At 36.6% G+C, this 23,620-nt stretch overlaps 1 protein-coding gene across 2 annotated transcripts in view; it reads right to left on the bottom strand.

Annotated features, from left to right (window-relative positions):
* The window catches only part of LOC117394387 (E3 ubiquitin-protein ligase mib1), a 111,507-nt gene that overhangs the window by 76,486 nt on the left and 11,401 nt on the right, over positions 1-23,620 (bottom strand). For both annotated transcript variants that reach the window (XM_059015724.1, XM_059015731.1), the window contains exons 2-10: positions 23,151-23,322; positions 19,417-19,546; positions 16,644-16,748; positions 13,153-13,219; positions 12,082-12,286; positions 10,694-10,877; positions 9,706-9,850; positions 9,006-9,139; positions 1,255-1,362 (exon numbers count right to left, since the gene is read on the bottom strand). In XM_059015724.1, the coding sequence (XP_058871707.1) occupies positions 1,255-1,362; positions 9,006-9,139; positions 9,706-9,850; positions 10,694-10,877; positions 12,082-12,286; positions 13,153-13,219; positions 16,644-16,748; positions 19,417-19,546; positions 23,151-23,322 (1,250 nt within the window). The remainder of the gene's footprint in view (positions 1-1,254; positions 1,363-9,005; positions 9,140-9,705; positions 9,851-10,693; positions 10,878-12,081; positions 12,287-13,152; positions 13,220-16,643; positions 16,749-19,416; positions 19,547-23,150; positions 23,323-23,620) is intronic.

The raw sequence follows: 23,620 nt of genomic DNA, 5'->3' as shown, positions 1-23,620 counted from the left end.
CTGCCCAGTGTCAGAAAGCTCTGTCTCAGTCGCAGGTCATGTGTCCTCCAACAGGATAATGACCCAAAACACACAGCTAAAAGCACCCAAGAATGGATAAGAACAAAACATTGGACTATTCTGAAGTGGCCTTCTATGAGTCCTGATCTGAATCATATCGAACATCTATGGAAAGAGCTGAAACTTGCAGTCTGGAGAAGGCACCCATCAAACCTGAGACAGCTGGAGCAGTTTGCTCAGGAAGAGTGGGCCAAACTACCTGTTAACAGGTGCAGAAGTCTCACTGAGAGCTACAGAAAACGTTTGATTGCAGTGATTGTCTCTAAAGGTTGTGCAACAAAATATTAGGTTAGCGGCCCCATCATTTTTGTCCATGCCATTTTCATTTGTTTTCTTATTTACAATATTATGTTGAAGAAAAAATCAAAAGCAAAGTCTGATTTCTATTAAATATGGAATAAACAATGGTGGATGCCAATTACTTTTGTCAGTTTCAAGTTATTTCAGAGAAAATTGTGCATTCTTCATTTTTTGTGGAGGGGTACCAACAAATTTGAGCACATCTGTATATATATATATATTTTTTTTTTATTTTATTATTTTTTTTTTTTTGCTTGCAGTGAAATTGGCTGAGCACCTAGGATTACTGCAATTTGAGCTCAGTGAGCTAGCAAGAACACCACATTTATTGCAAATCTTTGAATAAGCTTACCAATACTAAAATACATTTAAGATTAAACACTGTAGCTTTATATTAACCAAATGTAATACATATAGTTGATTCCTCTAAATAACAAGCACTATAAAACCAATAATAATATAATCTTTGTAATATACAGTTAACCCTTGAGATAACTCTGTGGGTCCATGAACAGTGATTCTCTTTAATAAAATGAATATAAAACGCTTTTCAGAGCACAGCCGACATGATGCCTGTCACTAGGAATGTACTGTGCATATAAAAACACTTCATTCATGTTGGTTTTGTTTATTTTTTATAGTAAACCAACTGCATAGTTTTAAATCCAAACAATCGCTTTGAATTCAAATATTTAACTGTAACTTGTAATTCCCTTATGATGCAATACAAAACAGAACATTAAAATATACTAGCCTAATCTCTTGTTTTACAGCACATACAGCATATTCCAAACCTTAAAAGGGTAATGGGGAGCTAAGCTTCATTAAAAAACAGGGTTACAAACGCTGAACGGAATGAAATGTCCCGGTTAGCTTTTAAACAGCTGAACATACCTCTGCTTCTAAGTCAACGCTGTGTTTGAGCAATAATTTTAACACGTCCACATGTCCATTTTGACTGGCTGCCTGCATAGCTGTGTGCCCAGCACACTGTCCGTTCACCTAAAACACATCATCAGTAAGAAACACATAGGTTAGACTTAAAGGATGTGAAACTTGAAGGAATATGAATTCCTCTCTAGGGAATTAATGGGGCATCACTTTGCCAGCATTTCTTGGTCTATCCACCTCCTGCTGCATGCAATTATTCTTCTGAAAAGCAGGGGGCACATAGCCAGCTTTGATTAACTGGCACAAGGAAAACAGGTCCAAATAATAAAAACAAAATAAGAAAACATGCTGCAAAAAACAGAGAACAAAAGGCAAGAAATCAACATTTTCTGCTAACAAGCCTTCTTCAGGGAAAAATACCTGCGAGGGAAAATAAACAAAAATTAGCAAATTAATACTTATTGGAAGTTGACCATAATAGAATAGATATAATAAATAGAACCCATACTTTTCTTCCCCATCCAACTTAAGTACAAAAAATCCTTATATTTCTATGTATGTTTTAGAACTCTGTAGTGCCTACGATAGGAACAGACAATAGACGATCATTATTTATAAAAAGCACTTCACTACACTAAACAGGGACCAGCATGCCCATTCAACTATCCCTCCTTATCAACAAGATGCCAATTAAAGCCAACCACCAGTTTTGCCAGACACCTGTCCACTATGAACTAGGACAAGAAGAACTGGCTTCACATACTATAGGGCCTATTGAGAGCAACCAGAGAGAAATCACTTTCCCAGCATTGCCTGGGAATGAAACCAGCAGCCTAACTATGAAAGGCCCCGAGACGCAGTCTCCAACAACTTCCATTTAATTAGGTACTTTTAAAGCATTTTCTTTGGTTTTGTCAAATATAAATTTTACGTTTGAACAAAGAAAAAAAGTGATGGTGCTTTAGCAGTCAATTTCCCCCCCTTAGATGCTCCATCCCTTAAGGAGCAAGTAGCGGGGTTCCGGAAAATATAACATTACACGTTGCTACAACTGTTTAAATAACGTACCTGTAATTTTTCTTTTCATTGTTAACATCTTGACAACTGTTTACACTTATAACTTTAAAGACTGTTTCCAAGCTCATTTCAAAATGTCCGCTCTAGTGCACTGGGGTTTGAGATCTATCCTATAAAATCACTGCAGGAAGAGTGATTAAATAAAATAAATAAATAAAAAAACACAAAACCATTGCTGTTACCTGTTTGACGTGGGCAATAATCCTTACACTATCAGTGCACTAGAGCGGACATTTTAAAAGGAGCTTTGAAACAGACTAAAGTTATAAGTGTAAAATGTTGTCAGATGTTAACAATGAAAAGAAATGCACTGTACTTTATTTCATTAAAAGGCTGTAGCAATACGTGATGTAACTATATTTTTCAGAACCCCACTACTTACTCTTTAAAGCTTAAACAGAAGTTTGTGCTCTTTTTACGCAGCTGGGATAAAGAGATATGCAGTTTCAAAACTTTTTTTTTTTTTTAAAGTCTGATATAGGGCTTACATTAAATTGTACAGTACATGTTGTTCAATGTGTCTAGGGAGTATAATTCATGTTTTAACCCTGGCTGTTTCTTTATTGGTGGCTGATAAATGAAGCATGTATTATTCTTAGAGGAAATTAGTAAAATTATTTTTAACTTTATGATGCTGTCAGTCAATCTCATTTGTTTTCCAGATTATTTATTTTTTCATTCTGGTGAATCCAATTATTCCTACCACTTTACTCTACAAGCCCACACTCTGTGTTAGAGGTAATAAGATCCCAACTGAATCTTACACTTAAGTTATATGCTGTACATAATAAAATAATTTGGGTCTGGTGGGATCCTGTTATTTAAAACACATGGAAGTACTTCCATTAAACATGCAGTAGAGTGCTATGGTCAGATAAATGCATAGTTGTTAACATCTGAAGTATTCAAGCCATTAAATTTATGCAACTGTGTTAAGTCAGCAGTATGGCAAAGTCAATTTTAGTATTTTATTTTATTTATTGCATTTATATAGCGTTTTTTATACAAAAGTATCAAAGCACTGTACAGTACATAGCAAAAAAAAACAAAATACATTTGTATAGCATGTCACACATACAACTGCCAGTCAGACCATTTAAAACAACATATTTAAATAACAGTATACACATAATAATACAAAAGCAGCCATTTTAAAGTTACATTAAAGCCCACCAAAATAAGAAAGCCATTTTATAAAAGTGTGTTTTTAGTCTTGACTCAAACTGTAACGGTCCCATCTTCCTTGACAAACGAAGGCAGAGCATTCCATAATTGAGGAGCACTACAAGAAATAGCCCTACCTCCCGTGTTGCTTTTGTTGACCCTAGGAATAACCAGCAGTCCCGCATCCTGTGATCTCAGAGTGCGGTTTGGAAGATACAGGGTCAGTAACTCCTGCAAATAACTAGGTGCTAATCTATTCAGGGCCTTGTAAGTTAACAGCAAAATCTTAAAATCAGTTCTATACTGCACAGGGAGCCAGTGTAAAGAGGCCAAAACAGGGATAATATTTTCACTTTTCCTGGTTTTAGTCAGAATTCTAGCGGCGGTATTCTGAATAATCTGCAAGCGGGACACCACACGTTTTGGGACACCAGAAAAAAAGTGCATTAAAATAATCAATTCTAGATGAAACAAAGGCATGCATTAGCCTCTGAGGATCAAATCCAGAAATAATTGGTCTAAGTTTGGCTACATTTCTCAAACGGTAAAAAGATACTTCAGTAACTTCCCTAATATGAGTCTCAAATGAGAGATCAGGATCAAAAGATGACCCCCCAAACTCTTAATTTCTGATGTTTTGATGAGAGACTGAAAGGGTCAAGCTCATGGAATACTACATTTCCTTTTAGTTGTTTCTGTGAGCCCACTAGCATAACCTCTGTTTTATCTGAATTCAACATTAGAAAATTATGTGACATCCAATGCTTGATGTCTGTAAGGCAAGTAGCTAATAACACCCAGGCAGAAGAAATTCCTGTCTTTAGGGACAAATATAGCTGGGCATCATCAGCATAGCAATGGAAGTTCACTCCGTGTCTGTGAATGTCACCCAACGGCAGCATATATAATGAAAACAACAAGGGACCCAGAATGGAGCCACGTGGAACACCACAGACAACTTCCGATAATGCTGATTTTACCTCCCCAAGAGAGACAAACTGAAACCTATCAGAAAAATAAGATTTGAACCAGGATAGGACAAGGCCAGACAGTCCTACTGTGTTTTCAAGACGATTCAGTAGGATGGAATGGTCTACAGTATCAAAGGCAGCACTTAGACCAAGAAGAATTAATACTGATTGAAAGCCCGAGTGACAGCTTATCAGCAGATCAACTCTGACAAGGGCCGTCTCGGTGCATTGTGCAGCACGAAAACCAGACTGAAGCTTCTTGAATATACCATTAATTGTTGTAATTGAATTGCAACAACTCTCTCTAGAACCTTATCTAAGAATGATAAGTTGGAGATTGGCCTATAGTTATTGAGGACTTTAGGGACCAAATTGTGTTTCTTAAGCATAGGTTTCACCACAGCTACCTTAAGTGCTGCGGGAACTACACCAGAGGAAAGTGAACCATTTATAATTTTTAACATGTGGGTATTAATAACACCAAGAACATCTTTTAATAGTTTTTTAGGAGTAGATTAAGAGAGCATGTAGTAGCTCTCATATGTCGAACTAGCTCTGTCAGTTCCTGTAAGGCAAGCAAAGAAAAAGCCCCCACAGTAGCCTAAATAGGTGTAGTGGGTAAAATTGTGCTGGAGTCCTCCTAATAGAAGGTGTCTGTGGAATCTCATTTCTGATGTGTAGTATTTTATTTTTAAAGCAGTGTAAGAAGTCACTGCAGCTGTGAGAGGAGCCAATGTCAAGGGTAGGACTATTAGGGGAAGGATTAATTAATCTAGGGTAATTATCTAGGGTAGCAAAAAGAAATCTATGATTATTTTTATTTCTTTCAATTAAATTAGAATAATATGATGATCTAGCCAATGCCAGAACCTTCCTATATTTAACCAAGTGGCCCTTCCATGAGATGTAATGAACATGCAGTTTAGATTCCCGCCATCTCGGTTCTAGTTTAAGACCCTCATATTTCATCTTACAAGTTGTATCATTAAACCACGGTGAGCATAGTTAGAGGAGTTAGGTGATCTAATTAAATGCTATATTCCCATGGTGTGTCCGGGTTAGGGATGCAAGGTCAAAGTAGTGTGGGCTGCTATACTAAAGAACGCCTGTTTGACCATCTCTTGTCGATACACCTCCACCGTCCCATATTAACCACGTTTGCTCTTTGTCATTTTGTCCTCAGTACAGTGGAGCGCGGGGAACAAGGGGTCAGTGATGATGGATGGTGATGCAAGTGGCTTATAAGAACTGCCGGGACCCACTAAAGTCCTTTCAGTGAGGGCTGGAAACAATACATTTGACGTGCACATACTGTATTTTATTTCCTTGTGATCTGGCCCAGATACAAAGAAAACAGTACAGACCTCATACTTTATTGTTTTTTGGAAATGGGGTCTTTTAAAAAGTTACTTTGAGTGCTACTATAAAATAACTGGGAAAACCCAAACCCTTTAGGCAACAGTTTGAAGCAAGTCAGAACATGCACCGTGGTATTTGTCATTATTAATAACCCAACTGTTTCCACAAGTGAAAGTCTGCATATAAATAGCAAGCTTATACAGAACGTAAGCTTGTCTCCCTGTCTCCCCTCCCATCATTGAATGGCTTTGTAAGGAAACATATTATGCTGTTTGAACCATAATGAATCCCTGTATTGTGTCAATCTTCATTGCGATAACACTTCCATATGTTTGATCTCTGCCACAAATCACACTTGTAAAGAATTATTCCTTTCAGTGAGCTTTCCAGTAGTAAAAAGAAAAAAAAAAAAAAGAAGTGTACAGTAAACTGTCTAAGGCTTTATATGACAGCATCGTAAGACTTGGTGCCAGTTTCACAAAGTAGCTGGTAGCTAGTAAAATTATTAAAATAATATAAAAAGAAGGATGGTACAACTGATCCATATTTTCATTTAGTGGTTTAAATTTGACTGAATACAGACAAAACTGAAATGTTGCACTTTGATACTTTTATCAATTTTATTTCAAATATTAGTATGTGACCCAAGGGGATATGGAAATACACTGGATTTAAAACAAGACTGCTACCTAAAAGTGGTTTGTTGAACAGAGATTTTGAACCTGTAACACGGATGACAAATGACCACATCACTTTTGATCAATATTATCAAACAATGATGCTTTCTAATGAACATATTAAATGACATTACCACAAAAGCACTGTATGTCTTTGTTAAGCTCTCACTTCCAATCCCATAAAACATGTACCATTTACAACCGGAGGAGGTCTTGATCTGTGTGCCCCAAGGTCCGCTGGATATGAAGATTAGCTAGACCACTAGACCACTGGATTAGCAACTGATACCACTTGTGTCGTCTGATACTGTGCTTCACTAAATTCAGTACTTTACAAATGTTTGAATAATAGAGTTCTGGCATTTTTCATAAACCTTTTAGCACTAACCAAAACTAAAATTTTAAATACCACTTTTTTTTTTTAATATATAAAACGGTGTGCCAATGGCTTTCATCCATCCAGCTTGTGGTCTCAACTTCACTATTCCATTCCAAATCGGCACAGCTGGCAATAGGCAACTTGGCACACACAGACGCTGACAGGATGGTCACTCCAGGGGCACACTCTAACGTTAATGCCGAGACACACATTGCCAGTGCTTGCTCTATTACTTTTCTGGACTTCAGGCCCACAGTGTTACCAATCCAGAACCTCTCATGAGCAGCAATAATGATCACATTTAATTTTTATATATATATATATATATATATATATATATATATATATATATATATATATATATATATATATATATATAATACTAATAGTCAAAAGTTTACATACCCCAATGGAAATTTATAACTTCTAGAAATGTCTCGAAAAAAAAGAATTATAGGAAAAATCTTCTGTAGCAAAAGTTTTGCTTTTGTGCATGAGGAAAAAAAAAAAAGTTACAAGAAACAGATGTCTACAATTATTTATTTCAGCAATTTTTTTGCAAAACTCCAAAAATGCTAATTCAAAAGTATTCATACCCTTGAAAGTATTGTCTACAAGGTGCTAGAATTTTCAATATGATAATGCAGAACCTAATTCTAGAAAATACTGGATTGTAGGTAAACATTCTTAGAGAGTATAAAAGGGTTAAGCATAGGATGATTACTGTCATTACCAATGAGTCAATATCGGAAAAAGTAAAGAGCTATCTGAAGTCCTCAGGCAGAAAATGATTTATTGTCATAAAGCTGGAGAAGGATACAAGAAGATTTCCAAGCATTTGAGTATCCCAATTTCAACTATTGTTTCTATTAACAAGAAGTACAAGACTCATGGTACTGTCACAACGCTCCCTCGGTCTGGAAGAAAGAAGGTTCTTTCACCAAGAACAAGTAGAAGAATTGTGAGGAAGGTTAATAACAATCCGAGACTGACTGCCAAAGATATTCAAAGTGAATTGGCTGCAAGTGGGACTGGGGTTTCCAATTCAACCATCAGTCGAGTATTGCATGGTGAAGGTCTAAATGGTCACAGGCCAAGGAAAACGACAAAGACACTCTTAGGAAAATGTCACAAAGGACAATCACTTGAAGTTTGCAAAACAGCATTTGAATGATGGATATGAGTTCTGATCAAAGGTTTTGTGTAGTGATGAAACCAAAAAAAAAAAAAAAAAAAAAAAGAGCATTTGGTCATGCTGATAGTCATTATGTTTGCAGAAAGTCTGGTGAGGCGTGCAAAGAAAAGAACACCATACCTACTGTCAAGCATGGAGGTGGAAATATCCTTATATGGGGCAGTTTTTCCTCTAATGGCACAGGAAATCTAGTTCCAATACATGGTAAAATGAATTCCATAGCATACTAAAAGATACTGGTCAATCATCCGAAACCCTCCGCTACAAAACTTGGTTTAAAGCGCAACTGGATGTTCCAACACGACAACGATCCAAAGCACACATCAAAATCTACTTCAGAATGGTTAAAGAAGAATAAAATCAAGGTTCTGGAATGGCCAAGTCAAAGTCCCGATCTAAATCCGATTGAGAATCGTTGGTATGAGTGGAAGAAGGCTGTGCACTAAGTCCACGGAATTTGAATGAACTGGAACAATTTTGCGTTGAAGAATGGTCAAAAATCACTAAAGAATCATGCCAAAAGCTCATTGACAAATATCCTAATCGTTTAAAAGAGGTTATTATTGCTAAAGGTGCCTCAACTAGATATTCATTTTATTTTCATTTTCAGGGTATGAATACTTTTGAATTACCATTTTTGGGGGTTTGCAAAAAAATTGCTGAAATAAATTGTAGACATCTATTTCTTGTAACTTTTTCCTCATCCACAAAAGCAGAACTTTTGCTACAAGAGATTTTACCTATAATTTGTTTGAGAAATTTCAAAAAATTATCTATCTCTATCCATCCAAAATACATATATCATTAACAATGTACAGCTAAATCATATTAAATTAAATTTACAACAAACAAATGTTAGACGCAGATAACATAAACACAGGTTATCTACTGTCACTGGACTAGCACAACAGACAAAAAGAAAAATAACTCACATCCACATCAGGGCGCTTTAGCAAGTCTTCAACTTTGGCGAGATCCCCGTTGGCAGCTGCTTTTACGAGTTCTTCATTAATATCTCCAGATTCTTGTGTTTCAAAGAGCTTCTTTAAAAGCTGAGACAAACGTTCTATGGCAAAAGATTGAAATGCTGCAATAAATCACCTTGAAAATGTCATATGCAAATCACTCTGATATATAAGACTGCTTAATTTTAATACCTATGAGCTTTTTTTTTTTTTGTAAAGATATAACATTTTAAATAAATACATAAATGACAGCTAATTAGTCCAAGTTCTTACTTAAATGATGGTTGAAGTGGCGGGTGGCAGTGAAACTGCAGTGAACAGAGACGAAATTGTGGTTTCCATGTATGGGGCGCCAAGTGTAAAAAATAAAAAAGCACCAATATTTTAACAGGTGTTTTTTCCTAGATTTTACCAAAAAATGTCCAGATTTAGCTAAATACATAAATGTTAACAAACACATTCTTAAGTTTAGAAATGTGTATTTTTTTTTTTGGCATTGTGTGCAGAGGAGGCAGGGAAGCAGAGGGATTGGCTCTCGGAGTGTAAGGGCAGCTCTGCAGCATACAATGCCAAATCAAAGGCTTCAATGGGCGGGGGCTCATTTGCATGTTAGCTTCAGATTTAGCTGGCAAAATAAATACTATATAAATAAAACAAACACACACACCTCCAGATGCATTGGTCACAGCAGAGCCTGCTGGGGCCACCTTGGTAACAGCTGCAGGATTATATGTCCAGGATGTCCCGCAAACCTCCACCTTCAGGTCGCTGTCGGAATAGATCTGTTGGACTCTACCAACCTTCCCCAAAGTCTGCAATAAAAAACAGCAAACTTGGTAAGAGAGATTTTGAGCTTCTTACATACTGGTTTAAACTAAAGATGCCACACACAAATCCGGGCTTTCATGTAATCCCTTTAAAAAAATAAGAAGAATTATACTTTTCAAACAAGTACAATGACAGGCATAATTATGTCTGCAATCTGATTTATCATTTCTGAAGCGTAGAACAAATTTACTGCCAATGTGTTTTGCATGCAAAACAATGTCAAATAGAGAAAAGGCTTGCGCAAATAAATCTGAAAGCATCTATTTCCACAGGAAATGTCAGCCAACATTAAATAGTAGACATTGTTTAATTTTAGCACAAACCTTTTATAAAAGGCCAAAACAGGAAGACATCCCAGATCTAAACGCTTTTTTTTTTTTTTGATCTCAAAAGGAAAACTGTTTCCGCAATGCTTCTATAAAACTAAAAGGCAATCAATAAATTAAAGCCAGAATGTCTTAATTAAGATGGAGAACTGGTGGCACAGAGGATCAGTAATGGGATTTGAATCCATTTACCTAGCCCATGTTGGACTGCAGCCGAGGTTACTCGTGATAGGAATTTATTAGAATATGGTACTAGCTGAGAGCCATCTGAAATGAGTTATGATGGGTCTCAGCCCAGTTTCTCATTACATCACAAATGGCACACACAGGCAACTGACAAGTCCTTCAGCAAGGGCGTGGGGATTACACTACCAGCTCATTCCACTTTAGGACTGTAATTTAGAGTTAGCACAGAATTCAAAGCAAAACTGAATGAAATCAAAAAGTGAACAAGCCTGGAATTTGAGCAGTCTCTATTTAGGGGTCAGGTGCTAAACTTACTGGCAACATAGCTTCTGCCCACTCGCCATGTCCTCTCTGGAGAAGCTTGATTCGCTCAATGTCATAGCAGATCTGAACCAGGTCTCCCACAAGGAACTGGCAGGCACCCCCTTCTGCACCTGCAGTCGCATCTCCACTCCGAACCACATTTGCCTTCGTCAGCACAGCAGGGTTGAATGTCCACCTGTAGCAAAGGCACAAAAAAATGCTGGTCAACAAGCAGGCCTTCCCAGTTCCTGGGCCCAATAAATAAAAGGACTGAACAAATACAATGTTGCCTTTGTTGATTTTTTGTGAACCATTAAACATACAGCTGCAGACACAAGTATTGGCACCCTACACTTAATATAAGATAATTCAAGAAAACATTTTAAAATACAAGCATTTAGTGAACATGAGCCACCAATTAATGACAAAGACCAAAATATACAATTTCTGGTAGTTTAACACTTTCCAATATTTGTTCATGACAAAAGTATTGGCACCCCTGCTTTAGTATTTCTTGTGTCTTCCTTTTGCTTTTATTATGGCTTTCAGAAGTTAGTAATTCTTACATCTTGTTGGTGGAATCTGTGCCCATCTATGCCCATATTTTGGAAATAATTGCCTCTTTTTCTGGCTCCTGACTTTATAATGTGGCTTTGTTACTGTGTAATGGTTTTCAATCAATGAATATATCGTTTTTAATTAGTTCCATTCCATTTTAATGTAAAGGTGCCAATACTTGTCATGAATGAACAAATATTTGAAATTGCTTCGGTGGTTTTGTTTTTTTTATATAAAGATGAGTTTGTTAAACCACCTTAAAACATTTCTGTGTTGCCCTTTGATCTTATTCTACAAATCTTCTAACAAAGTGGCTGTGTGGCTTTGAAGAGAAGGGGAGTGTGGGTCAAATATATTGTTGATTAGTGAGTGCAGTTTGTGCTACAGAAAACTGTTGATTCGTCAACAAAACCACTCAGAAAATCTGCATAAAGGGAACAGAATACTCTGGACTAAATGGCATGACAGTTTATTCCCAGGGTTAGGTGGAAGTCGGCCATCTAGAAAGGGGGCAAAGCTACAGTACACAAACTCAATGACCTGGACGGGAAATGGCGTGGCATCCGCGGATTGGACAAGCGGATGCACTCGTTGACCAAGGGGTCATGGGTGACGTTATAAAAAGGGGACGTAGTGATGTGATCTGTTCCTTTGTGAATGGTTATATTAAAAGGACCAGAAGGAAGTAAAAATGTGATAAAAGATATGTGTCTTTTGAATGCCATGTAAACAATATCTAGGTGTTTAAGGAAGAATAGGTGGTTCCAGACCTCCTACCCTGGCCTACGTCTTCAATCCCACTTCGAACATACACAGGTGCATGCTTGATTTTCCCTATATACCTATTTCCACTGGGGTACTGAACCACAATGTCGTGATCTTCGTCAATGCCACAGACTGTGCCCGTGGTGGTCAAGGTCTCAAACATCCCATCAGTCCACCCGCCATGCCCGTGCTGCAGAGATTGCACAATTTCTAAATCTAGGTCAATGTTCACCAGGTCGCCAATCTGCAGGCCCCCAGGGTTCCGGTTCCCATTCTGTTCACCTGAGAATGGGAACAAAATAGAACTGTGAGAATGTTGATGCTGAAAAGGGCAAGCAGTGATTGGGTGGGTACTAGGGGGGGGTTAAATCAATACCACAACGCCATTTTAGCAGGTGGGGTGGTTTACCCACTAAAGTACTACACCCACATTGTGTGTAAAGCCAAATTGTGGGACTAACACACAAATCAGTGCCTTTCCAGATCTGGCACCCCCCCATTCTACTTCAATCAATCGACCGGTAGTAACAATACAAAACTGCAATATGTTACACTGACATCTAGTGGCAATATTAAACAAAGAAACTAAAATAAATTACACTCAATTATTTGTTTGAACTCTTCAATAAAAAAAATATGATAAATGTTTGAAAATGAAGGTCAAACTTTTTCATAGTGGTAGTTTAGAATAAGACAAAAGGAAATACACAGTTCCAGTGAAACAATTTGACAAAGTCTTCTTTCAAGGTCTCAGACCCATGTTTGAATATTCAAATAAACACTGCTTGAAATGTATTTTGTAGCAAAAAGATGCAATGCAAAGAAAACCATTGCATAATTGATGCCTTAAATAAATAATACACATATTAATCTACAAAAGAGTGTTTATTTGCTTTGTTTACAGGGTACTGGGTTCATTGTATAGATCAAGATATATACTTCTGTTTTTACTTGGCAATTATTGACAAGGCAATCGCTGCTCCCAATTTATGAATATGAAACCTCAAAATGAAGACATACAAAAACAGGAATTGATTGTTTTGGTTTTTTACCAGCACACTGGGGCAGACAATTTTTCTCCCCCAAAAAAACAAAATACATCGATTGAAATACTTCTGTGTTACACCAAATGCACTAATACTACTCACCAAGCACAGGGCAATGGTCTCTGTAAAATGATCCCCCTTTTGCATCTTGAACACATTTCAAGTCAGACTAGAAAAAGAGAAGAGGCAGAAATGGTGTTATGCGTGTGCTATAAATGTCTGTTTTGGCCAATGGTCGGCATACATTTTTTTTTTCAAATGTATTTATTAAATTTGTGTGTGTGCTTACTATCACAAGTACACCGATAAGGGAAAACAGCAATTCCAAAAACAAAGCTAATTAGTCTTTGCATATATAAACAAACAATCTCTAAATCTCAGCTGAAAAATATTTGCTATTTCACATAAAACCAACAGTAATTCACAGCACCTAACCAGGTTTCATGCACAATGCTAATAAAAACGCCTACAGACAAACAATGATAAATGTCATTAAAATGTTTATTGCACTGAATCAGTTAATGCTTTGAGGTTTAAGATATGGATAGAACACTGAAAAAAGTTTAACACCAAGTAAATCTCTCAATTTCTTTTTCTTTTTATAGCACTCCAGTGTAATCCTTTACTGAGATTAATCTATGATCCACATTCATGTGTAACTGATAAACTGTTTTATTAAGCGCTATTGGAAAAGTACTATGTAAACCCTCTCCAATCAACCCTGTAGAACAAGTGCAATTAAATTAGAATAAATTACACCTTTCAGAAAATTGGATTAAACGTTGAATAATATACTAGACGTAAAACCGGTCACGTGACAAATTTCACAAAATGCATATTTTTTTTAATGTATTCATTTTAGTAATTTATCATCATATACAGCAGTCTGTCGTGTATCCGACAGCTGTGGTGCCACAGTAAGGAAAGATATTATAAAAAGGAAGGGGTTTGGCAATTGCCTCCAAGTAGTTTTTCTAATTGGTGCAACAGAAAGACTGACACTAGGGCAGGTTTTATTCTCTGTCGATCTGGCGCCTCACTGGTGCACTCTGTTCATGCTGTAGTTGCCGTGGTATGGTTCAGACCCCACGGGGTAAGAAAAGTGTTTTTTCTGACGTTTGTTAGATCGAGGAAAAGCCACATTTGGAATTATTTTGGAGGAACTGGAACAGTGGCATGTAAATAATTATGCCAAACAATATTGCCATACCACAAAACCACAAGTTCAATGCTTCACCATTTGTAATGAAAACATTCAAATTACTGTGGAGCTACTGAATGCAGTAAAAAGCAAACATCCATAATAAAACAGAACGCTCCAGATGGGATGACTGTGAATATGTATATATGGCAGCAGTGTGGAGTAGTGGTTAGGGCTCTGGACTCTTGACTGGAGGGTTGTGGGTTCAATCCCCAGTGGGGGACACTGCTGTTGTACCCTTGAGCAAGGTACTTTACCTAGATTGCTCCAGTAAAAACCCAACTGTATAAATGGGTAATTGTATGTAAAAATAATGTGATATCTGTATAATGTGAAATAATGTATAATGTGATATCTTGTAACAATTGTAAGTCGCCCTGGATAAGGGCGTCTGCTAAGAAATAAATAATAATAATAATAATAATAATAATAATAACACGATTTTAAAAATAAGTTTTATTTTCAATATTAATTCAGAGAACACATAAGTGTAAATTAATTATGTATAGGCTTTAATACCAGTACACTGTTACGCAAATAATTTGTTTTAAAAAAAAAAAAATCCTTTACATCTATATCTATGTAATTGTCAACAGAAGATGATATTTAAAAAGGAATTCCCATTTCTGGCACTGATTCCTGAACAGCAGAGTTAATATAACAACGTATTGGAATCTGTGCATTTGATAGAGTCTGTAACATATGTAAGCTGTGTTTTTTTATTTTTTATTATTGGTTTTGTTTTATTGTTTGAATATAACATTAATGTAAAAAAAAAAAAACAGTTTAGTTTAATTTATTCACTTTGTGCCCACAGGACCAGCACAAGTACATTTCAACAGCGCAGTACAAATACAAAGAGAGACATTTACCAAGATAAAAAATAATACAAATGTATTATTAACGTTCTTTGCTTATTTAGGGTTTCTTTGCTTGCGAAATACTAACCAGGGATGTCGGTATACATCATAATGTATACTGCCACTAGGGCTTCTGTTTTTCGGTTTTTATTAATTGTATTTTTCTGTGCTTATTTTTAGCTATTTGAGTTTAATGTAAATCTTTTTTTTTTTTATATACTGTATGAAATTAGTGTTTTCGGTTACTTTCCAAAATGCTTGAGTGTTTTTTTACTGTCAAAATATGTATAGTACTAACTTGACAGTACTTGCACACTTAAGTTGTATCTTCTCTCCTTTGCTGTCTTCCACAACGAAATCCCTATGGTCATGGGCACATTCTTCTGGGGTTTTTGTGTGTAGGCATTTTTGTACATTTTAAATCCTCTGTATCTTATCTGTAATACAGCTTTAAATACCGCGAACAAGCCTCCACTCCTGATTGTAATCTCGTTTTAAATCTCGCAAGCGGAGTCTCCAATAAAAATGTAGGAATGTGCTGTCACTCAGTAGTTGGGGCCGGTTTAAAGTATTCAGAACGAATGAATGATAGCTACAAGTCAGGAAGGCGGGACATTGCCCAGCAGCACTGGGAAATGTATTTATTATTTTTGTAGTAGGTTTTATTTTTTAAATGGGAATAGGGTAAAGTCAACGTGAATTGATTAACCATTTCCACAGTTTTTCCGGTGTTTTCCGGTGTTTATTGGCTATCCGTTTTCATTTTTTTTTGTATCGGGGGTGTTTTATCAGGTTTTATCGGTTAAAACCGAAAATCAGAAGCCCAAATCATAATGTAATAATGTGTGTGTATGTAGATATGGTTTAAACGCTGACACCTGAATAGCATTTAAACGTTCATAAAAATGTACCAAAAGCACATCCCTAATCATGACAATAAAAATACAATTTTAGCTTATCCTGTAACAAAATAAAAGGAAGAAGCAAGGATGCGGCCACATAATCTGAATTCTTAATAAGGCAGGCGCATTACAATTACTTTCTTTTTTTTTTTTTTTAACAAACAAAAAAACAAACAAAAAAAAAACATAACATATAACGGTGAAAATGCAGCATGTTAAAGTAAAGAGAAACAGCATACAGCCATTGTCTATCTTTATTTAAACCCTGTAAACGTGGCCAATCTGTTACTTAAGTAAAGACTTAACGGCCCAAGTTCAAAAGAAGCTGTCTTCCATTCATCCAATAGGCTTTGCGTCTCCCCTGCTTGCCCACACCCCCCTCTTCTCACAACCAACCTCTGACTGAACAGATTTCCTTTCTTATGCATATGTGTCGGTCCCCCTCCAGCTGCACTTACAATAGCCTTCACAAATGTCTGCAGTGATATGCGTTGACATCACAAAGGAAAAGCCTCAAAGGAATTTACTCTGTGGGCAAACAATGGCTGGCGTTCTCGATTCGGTGTCCTGCCTTTTCCCTCCCCCTCCAGATGAAGCCCCATGTCTTTTTTGTTCTGCTATTCTCCTTACCATGCCCTCGAACCCCACTCTATAAAGGTTCTTGGCTCCATTGTCCCACAGAACATATGCTGCACTGTGAGGGCTGGCTGCACTCCAGTCTTGAATCTCTGTCACCTATGCAAGAATGGGAAGAGAAAGATTGTGTTTAAAAAATAAAAATAAACACCATCACTTCCTAATGCACAAATACTGTGTGCATCATACATTCTCGTGTAGTGTTCTATTAGCACTAAAATTACAAGAAGCCTTCAGATAAATGTTTTGTTTTTTTCTTGGAAGAGAGCACGTTTATGGTAATTATGCACATGCAATATCCATCACGTTTTTACAAAATTCACATTACTTGTAAATTATGTGACAAATTATACACTGGGATTTTTTTTTTTTTTTTCTTATACGAATACAAAAAATTAAAATGTAAATTCTATATTGTTGCCTATACTAAACTGACGTATGAAGCGCCTTATATTGATCTAAGCTATAAAGGCTGAATATAGGAATGCCAATAAGAAACTTAGAATACTCTAAGTACTGCAAAAACAGAGAAGATTTTAATTGTTTTAGTTATTTGTTTTAAATGTCTCAGATGCCAACAGTTATACTATAGTTTACTTTGCTTGTACATCACTGTAATGTCACAAGTTAGAATAATCATTGATCCCAGGTAGCCTACAGTTCATAATTCGATAATATAGTAAAATGTACATAATGTTTTGGAGGCAGTTACACAGTACATGCTTTTTATTAAGACAAAAGAGTTGACTTCACTGCGGAGGTGGCATCCTGTGCGTACAGACCAGGATGTTGACAGTGTCTGTTTCTATGATCTTTTTATTTTTTTTATATGAGGTCCAGGGGCCAGGTTCGTTATAGCTAAAGGTTTGTTGTAATGAAGGGCATTATAGCGAGGGTGTACTGTATTGTACTACATAATGAGGGAACATTGTTCTTTTAAAATTCAAAAGCATCCATGTATCAAAAGTGTTCATTAAAAACGATTATATACAACAGGTACACTCCGCTTGAAAACAGGTGGTTTTAAAGCAACTAGCTATTTCTAATAGAATGTGCACGGTAGATCATTCCAATTCTCATATGATATGCAAGAAATAAAATAAAGCACAGCAACTGCTACTAGTTTTGTAAATTAACAGGTTGTTGTTTACTGCATAACTGATTTTGTTATGCTTTGGACACAAGCAATAAACTATAAACATAAGCTACTGCTCAATCTACCAGTTAACATCAGCGAAAGTGTTAATAATCCAACACAGCAGCTTACCTCAAAATCATTAACATCTCCAATAACAAGTTTTTGTTTTTTTTTCTAAATGAAAAAGATGGCACATCAACGGACAATAAAAACTGTTCACAATTACAGCTTCTAAGCAATTAATTGGACCATGTGTGCATCATTGAACCTTTTACTATAAGAAAACAAAACAGATTTCTATTTAAGTATTAAAGTTTTTTTAGTTTTTTTTATTTTACAACCCAAAATGAAACAGGGAAGATGACAGCTTTGTTCCACCCTGCCTTACAGCTGTTCTTTTCTAGTGGGAGTTCCTGTTACAGGCTTACTCAAACATTATGCTACAGCTTGCCCTTCCAGGCAGCTTTCTTCTGTTAAGTTAATTGTTGCCAACATTTCCCAGCAACTTCTACCTGGGGCTTGAATTCTCAAACATCAAATCAATGTTGTTCTTTGGTAGAAAAACTCCCTAAAATATCACATTCAACTAGCTGCTTCAACAGTAGCCACGAAAAAGGCTAGCCTGAAGTCTTGGATTTTTGTTGCCACCTGTGAATCTGAATAAGCTTTAAATAAATAAATAAATAAATAAATAAATAAATAAATAAATGTATTTATAAAGTATTAGGCTTGCCACTGACACTGTGATTATTTATCCAAAAGTAACAAACATTCATAGAATGAACCTATGGTTCTACATTTAGAGACTTCCCTTAAATGACTGTAATTTCTCCCTCACTTATCTGGGCTACAGTTCCTAAGACTTTTTAGTATTTTTTTTTGTATTCATTTAATTTTTTATTTTGAAAACCAAGGGACTTAAATGTGGGGATTTTTTAGTTTCAGGACAACTCCATTTGAACTGTCAAAACAAGCAAGAAGACTTGAAACCGAGACAAAGGAACAGCTTCCTTTCAAGAATGTAAAAAATACCTCCTGGTTCTCAACATAATCTTTTTGCCAGGAAGTTTGGTATGAGTCAAGAATGAGAGAAGCGATGGAGGAATATTACAAAAAATAATAATAAATGACAACAAATGTTTAACGTGCCTCGGGATTACAAAAAGTGACAAATGGTCTCTGTTTTAGGCAGACACAATAACCCCTTGGGACTGGCCAACCCTTTTAACAAAGACTGAATTCAAACCTGAATCTTCAGAGACAAAAAGAATATGCACAACCATGCTGTCCTCAGCTAATCACGAAAGATATTTTCAGCTTCCCATTTTGCCTTAATCTGACGTTGTATCTGTATATAATTAAGAGCCCCTGGTAGAGGCCGGCAGTAACCCAATTATGGCAAATGCATTTTTTTTTTTTTTTTAATTCAGTTAAAAGGGTTGTACATGCTGGTGCCTCTCAAATCAGTGTGATATGTTTTTTTTTTTTTTTTATCCAGATGTTAAGTTTATGGAGGATATTAGTACATGTATAAACTGCAAATTGGAACCGGTTGTCTCCAGGGAAGTGGAAGGTGTATGGAAATCTTCCAAATGCACAAAGAGAAACAGAATACCAAGTTTGCTGTACCTTGCCCCGGCGCCCGTTGCCTCCGTCCTGGTCCTCCCACTGCCAGTCCACTCCTCGCACCACCCGGCAGCCAGTGAAGATCCCCCTAGCAGTGATCTTTTTAGATTTGCGGCGAGACTCAAGCAGAACCCTTTTTAAAATCAAGGTGGAAAAAAAAAAGACGGTCGATTACCTGTTCTCCAAAGATGGAGGCTCCGCATTTAACGGACATTCACGGTCACCCAAACCAAACAGCAACGAAATGCAACAGAATAAAGCTGCCGATGCTAACGTTCGATTTCATTGTGCCCATCAGTCAACACAAGCCCATCTGTATATAAAAGAACGCCTTTATATTTAACAGTGAAGGTACCAAAATTTTACAGTGATTATTTTAATCACCTTAAGAGAGTGAGATAATAATATACAGCATCAGGCAGCAGATTTTACCGCCTGGTGTCAGACTAGTGCGTCAAACGGTTGTAAGTCCGGAGTAAGGTTCAATATGGTTATGCCATGCTTTTTCATCCATTTCTATTTCCAGAAGAGTGAGACTACCCAGGAACAGAAGGGTTCAATCAAGAGCTACAGCTACCCCAGCCTGGAACTCCGTTCTAGAAGGCCTTCAGAGTATGTGCAGATCAAAATAATATTATAAAACTTTGGGTGCCCAAGGTTACACCTGACTTTGTGCCCTTTTTGGTGTTGTACAACTACATGAGATGCTCACGTTAAAAGGCTCTTTACAAATCATGTGGTCATCGTTAGCCAATCAGAGTGCTCCATTTCCATCAGCGTGAGGACAGTCCTGCATTTTTATTAAAAAATGAAGATTTTGCCATGCAATCTTTCACGATAGATGAAAACTATCTTTAATAAAACAGGCAGCACCCACAAGGAGTTAGTTTACCGTAATACGGTTGTGTTAATTATTAATGCAAAGTAATAAGGTTCTGTATAATGCTTTAGTAGATGGTCTGGTGTCCATTAGAAGGAAACTATTTAATAAAGCACATCAGTGACATTAAATACCCTGCCAGTGCTGTACATTCAAAATGAGTTGCAAGTATTGCAATGTTCAGACATGTAGAATATTAGCTTGCAGAACATTGTGTTTTTAATGACTGCAGTCTGATGTATAGCAGGATTGCACCAATTAAAAATAAATTGAATTACTTTAATGAACACTACTGTAATTAAAGCAATACCTAGAACTATTGCATATTGAGTCCCACAGCAAAACAGGAATATTGGTTGTATCAGTACTTTTACTGTTATAATTATTTCCAGGTTATTGAAGAACTCCTGGTAAGTCTATATTGCTTAGTTCCTTTGAAGTTATGTTAAGAGTTTAACTGTATTTGTAACATGAAAAAATATATCAGCATTAACTTACGATTGTAAGTCGCCCTGGATAAGGGTGTCTGCTAAGAAATAAATAATAAGTGCATTAATTGTATGCATATGTAAGTGTGACATTCAGAGACCAATACCTTTATATTCCCTAGATTATGCTACATACTTACTTTTTTATTATTCTTATTAAAAACTGTGTCACTTCTAGTGGTTACAATCCCGAGGCTTTTTATGAATCCCAGGATTTCGGTGTCTCAAGTCCCAGGATCCCAGGATGCTAACGTGTATGAATTTATTTATTTATTTATTTGCAGTCGCAGACAGATGAGATCCTGGTAAAACTTTTGGCATAAATAGCTTTGTTTAAAATTGTCCCCTTACCTTAGTGAACACAGATAAACTTCAGTACAGATTTATATGACACTTTAATGCAGAAACCGCATTTGTTCAAATACAGGCAAATGAACAAAAAAGAACTGAAAATGACGTGTCCTTCTATGCAGTTTTCATAAAACAAACACATTCCAGTTAATTGTAGAACTGAAGGTATATACTGAACGTCTCCTCTGTGTCTCCTTTGTCACAGTCGATAAAGGTTGTTTTTGTCATGTCTCTGTCATGTTGAGCCGAGTAGCTGCAGACAGTGGTTGTTATCATTAAAGCAAATTTCAAATCTTGTGGTTTTAATTTCAGCGGCAGGGATTGGTTGCCTAGTTACTAAGTGCAGCAGAGTAGCACCCATAACAAAAAAAGGTAAAATCAGGAGTAAAAACAGAATCAGAGTTTCCTAAATACAATCCTGCAATTCCGGGATTCTCTATAAATCTCAGGATTCCAGAAGCTTAATTAGCATACGGGATCCAAGGATTGGGATTCCTCAGATTGCAACTCCTAGTTACTTCACAGTTTTCCTTTACCTATTCCCCGATATGTTTGTGTGCATTTGAATCCCTCTTCTTGAGCTAAACCAATTTATTTTTAGGTTAAACCAGTTAACATCTACAGTATGCTCCCTTCATTTCCATATCACTTACAGTGGAGATGTCTCTTCCCCACTACTCACTCCTTCAAAAACACTCATTGTGTCTGCAGTAGCTGCAGCAGGATACAGAGCTGCCTGTGTCTACTGTAGGTGTCAAAGTAAGGAGGTATGTTCTGTATTGTAAACAGTCCAAAACCCCCTTCCCAACTTTGGCCACTCAAAATCCATAGTTATTAGTAGCAAAGAAACAAATAATTATATTACAGACAGAGACTGTATCAAAATCAGCTTTAGTAAAAAATAAAAAAAATGAAAAAAAGCATACCGGGACTAGAAGATCAAGTTAAAACTCGTCTCTATTTTATCCTGAACCCAAAGTTGAGACGTGTTATTCCCTTAGGGTAACTGATTTGATTACCCTGTAATTTAGAAACATTCTGACTCTCCAACTACAGAACAGAGGTGTGTACTGTATCTGTCCCATTAGCAAAAAAATGTTTAAAACAATTTTAACATTATTCTTGGTGGTTCATCATCAGTTTTCCTTCTTTGCTGATTTGCACTGCATGCATCTTGAATAAGTTTGCACTTGCTCGTCAGACAAAGAGTTATCCCATACAAGTTAAAGATATGTTCTATTAATAGTATGCATATTTCTTTCATTTAGGGCCCTTTCACATAAAAGGTTTGATGTGAGTTTGCCTATCAGCAATTTAAAATAAATAAATAAAACTGAATTAAAAAAAAAAAAACACACATTTCTAAAATCTTCAGTTTGCCAAGAATTATGCGGTTTACATTTTCTCAAATGGGAGACACTTTATAAATGGTAATTAGGCTCTGACAAAAGTAACCCGTGAAGTGGAACACAAAGGTGTATAACGCTGATTTCAAACTAGCCTTGATGACAGTTTGAAGGCACATCTGAGCTGGGAGTCAATTATATTTATCTGCTGGGCTCTATATTGTTAGTGGCTTAAAACAACCCAAAAGTAGTGAGTATGAAGACAGTGCAAAATGTACGATCCAATATTATTTACTGTAACAAGAACGCCTACAAGTGCACCCGCAATTCAAATTTCGGAGGGGTCTGTAGGCTACTGTGTAGAGGATTGTTGCGGACAGGTCTTTGCTGTTGTAATCTGCTATTAGGCGAAACATCTTTAGAGCCAATACCATAGGAGGAAAGCAACACGGTCGTTCCTGCTCAATATTATTTCTGTCAACGTTACAGCTGAAGTGTTTGATCAGGAATTGAAATGCTTTGGCAAAGAACAAATACTGGTCCCTGGTGCATTTTGAAAGCATACACTTAAACAGCAAGATGTGATGACCAGCAACTTGGGTGTAGGAACAAAAGAATACATTGCATGCTTAATAAGAAAACCGAACACAGCAATATAAAAGGGTTGCTGACCTCTCACTTCCCGGTGTGGTGATTCTGTAGAACCTGTGCCTCAGATGATGTTTTTCTCCATGGTAACAAGCTGTGCATAGATCATAGTTTGTACATTCTGCACACTTCCAACGGATACCAATAATCGGCTGTTGACGGCAAGTATCACACATGGTCCCATCATGCTTGATACCTGTAATGGAGAGAAAAAATATAGGGCATCTGTATTAGAATGCTGTGTTAAGCCCCAGTCTTGCTTTGCAGATCACACCTACTTCATAAGGAATCTTTGAATCCGCAGTATTCAAAGCAAAAGTATCACCGTCAAGTGCCATCGGGGACCTTTGCTGTGAATCTGGTGTGCATCACAGATCCAGCTGGCTTTTACTAATGGAACACAACAGAAAAAGATGGTTCCTTTCCTGACAATCATTAAAGAGAAACTTGGTATGGATGTGAAATATGAGTTGATCATTTTCTATTTTAGTCAT

Source organism: Acipenser ruthenus, chromosome 3, assembly GCF_902713425.1.
Source record: "Acipenser ruthenus chromosome 3, fAciRut3.2 maternal haplotype, whole genome shotgun sequence".
Lineage (NCBI taxonomy): Eukaryota > Metazoa > Chordata > Actinopteri > Acipenseriformes > Acipenseridae > Acipenser > Acipenser ruthenus.
This window is presented reverse-complemented; position numbering and strand designations above follow the sequence as displayed.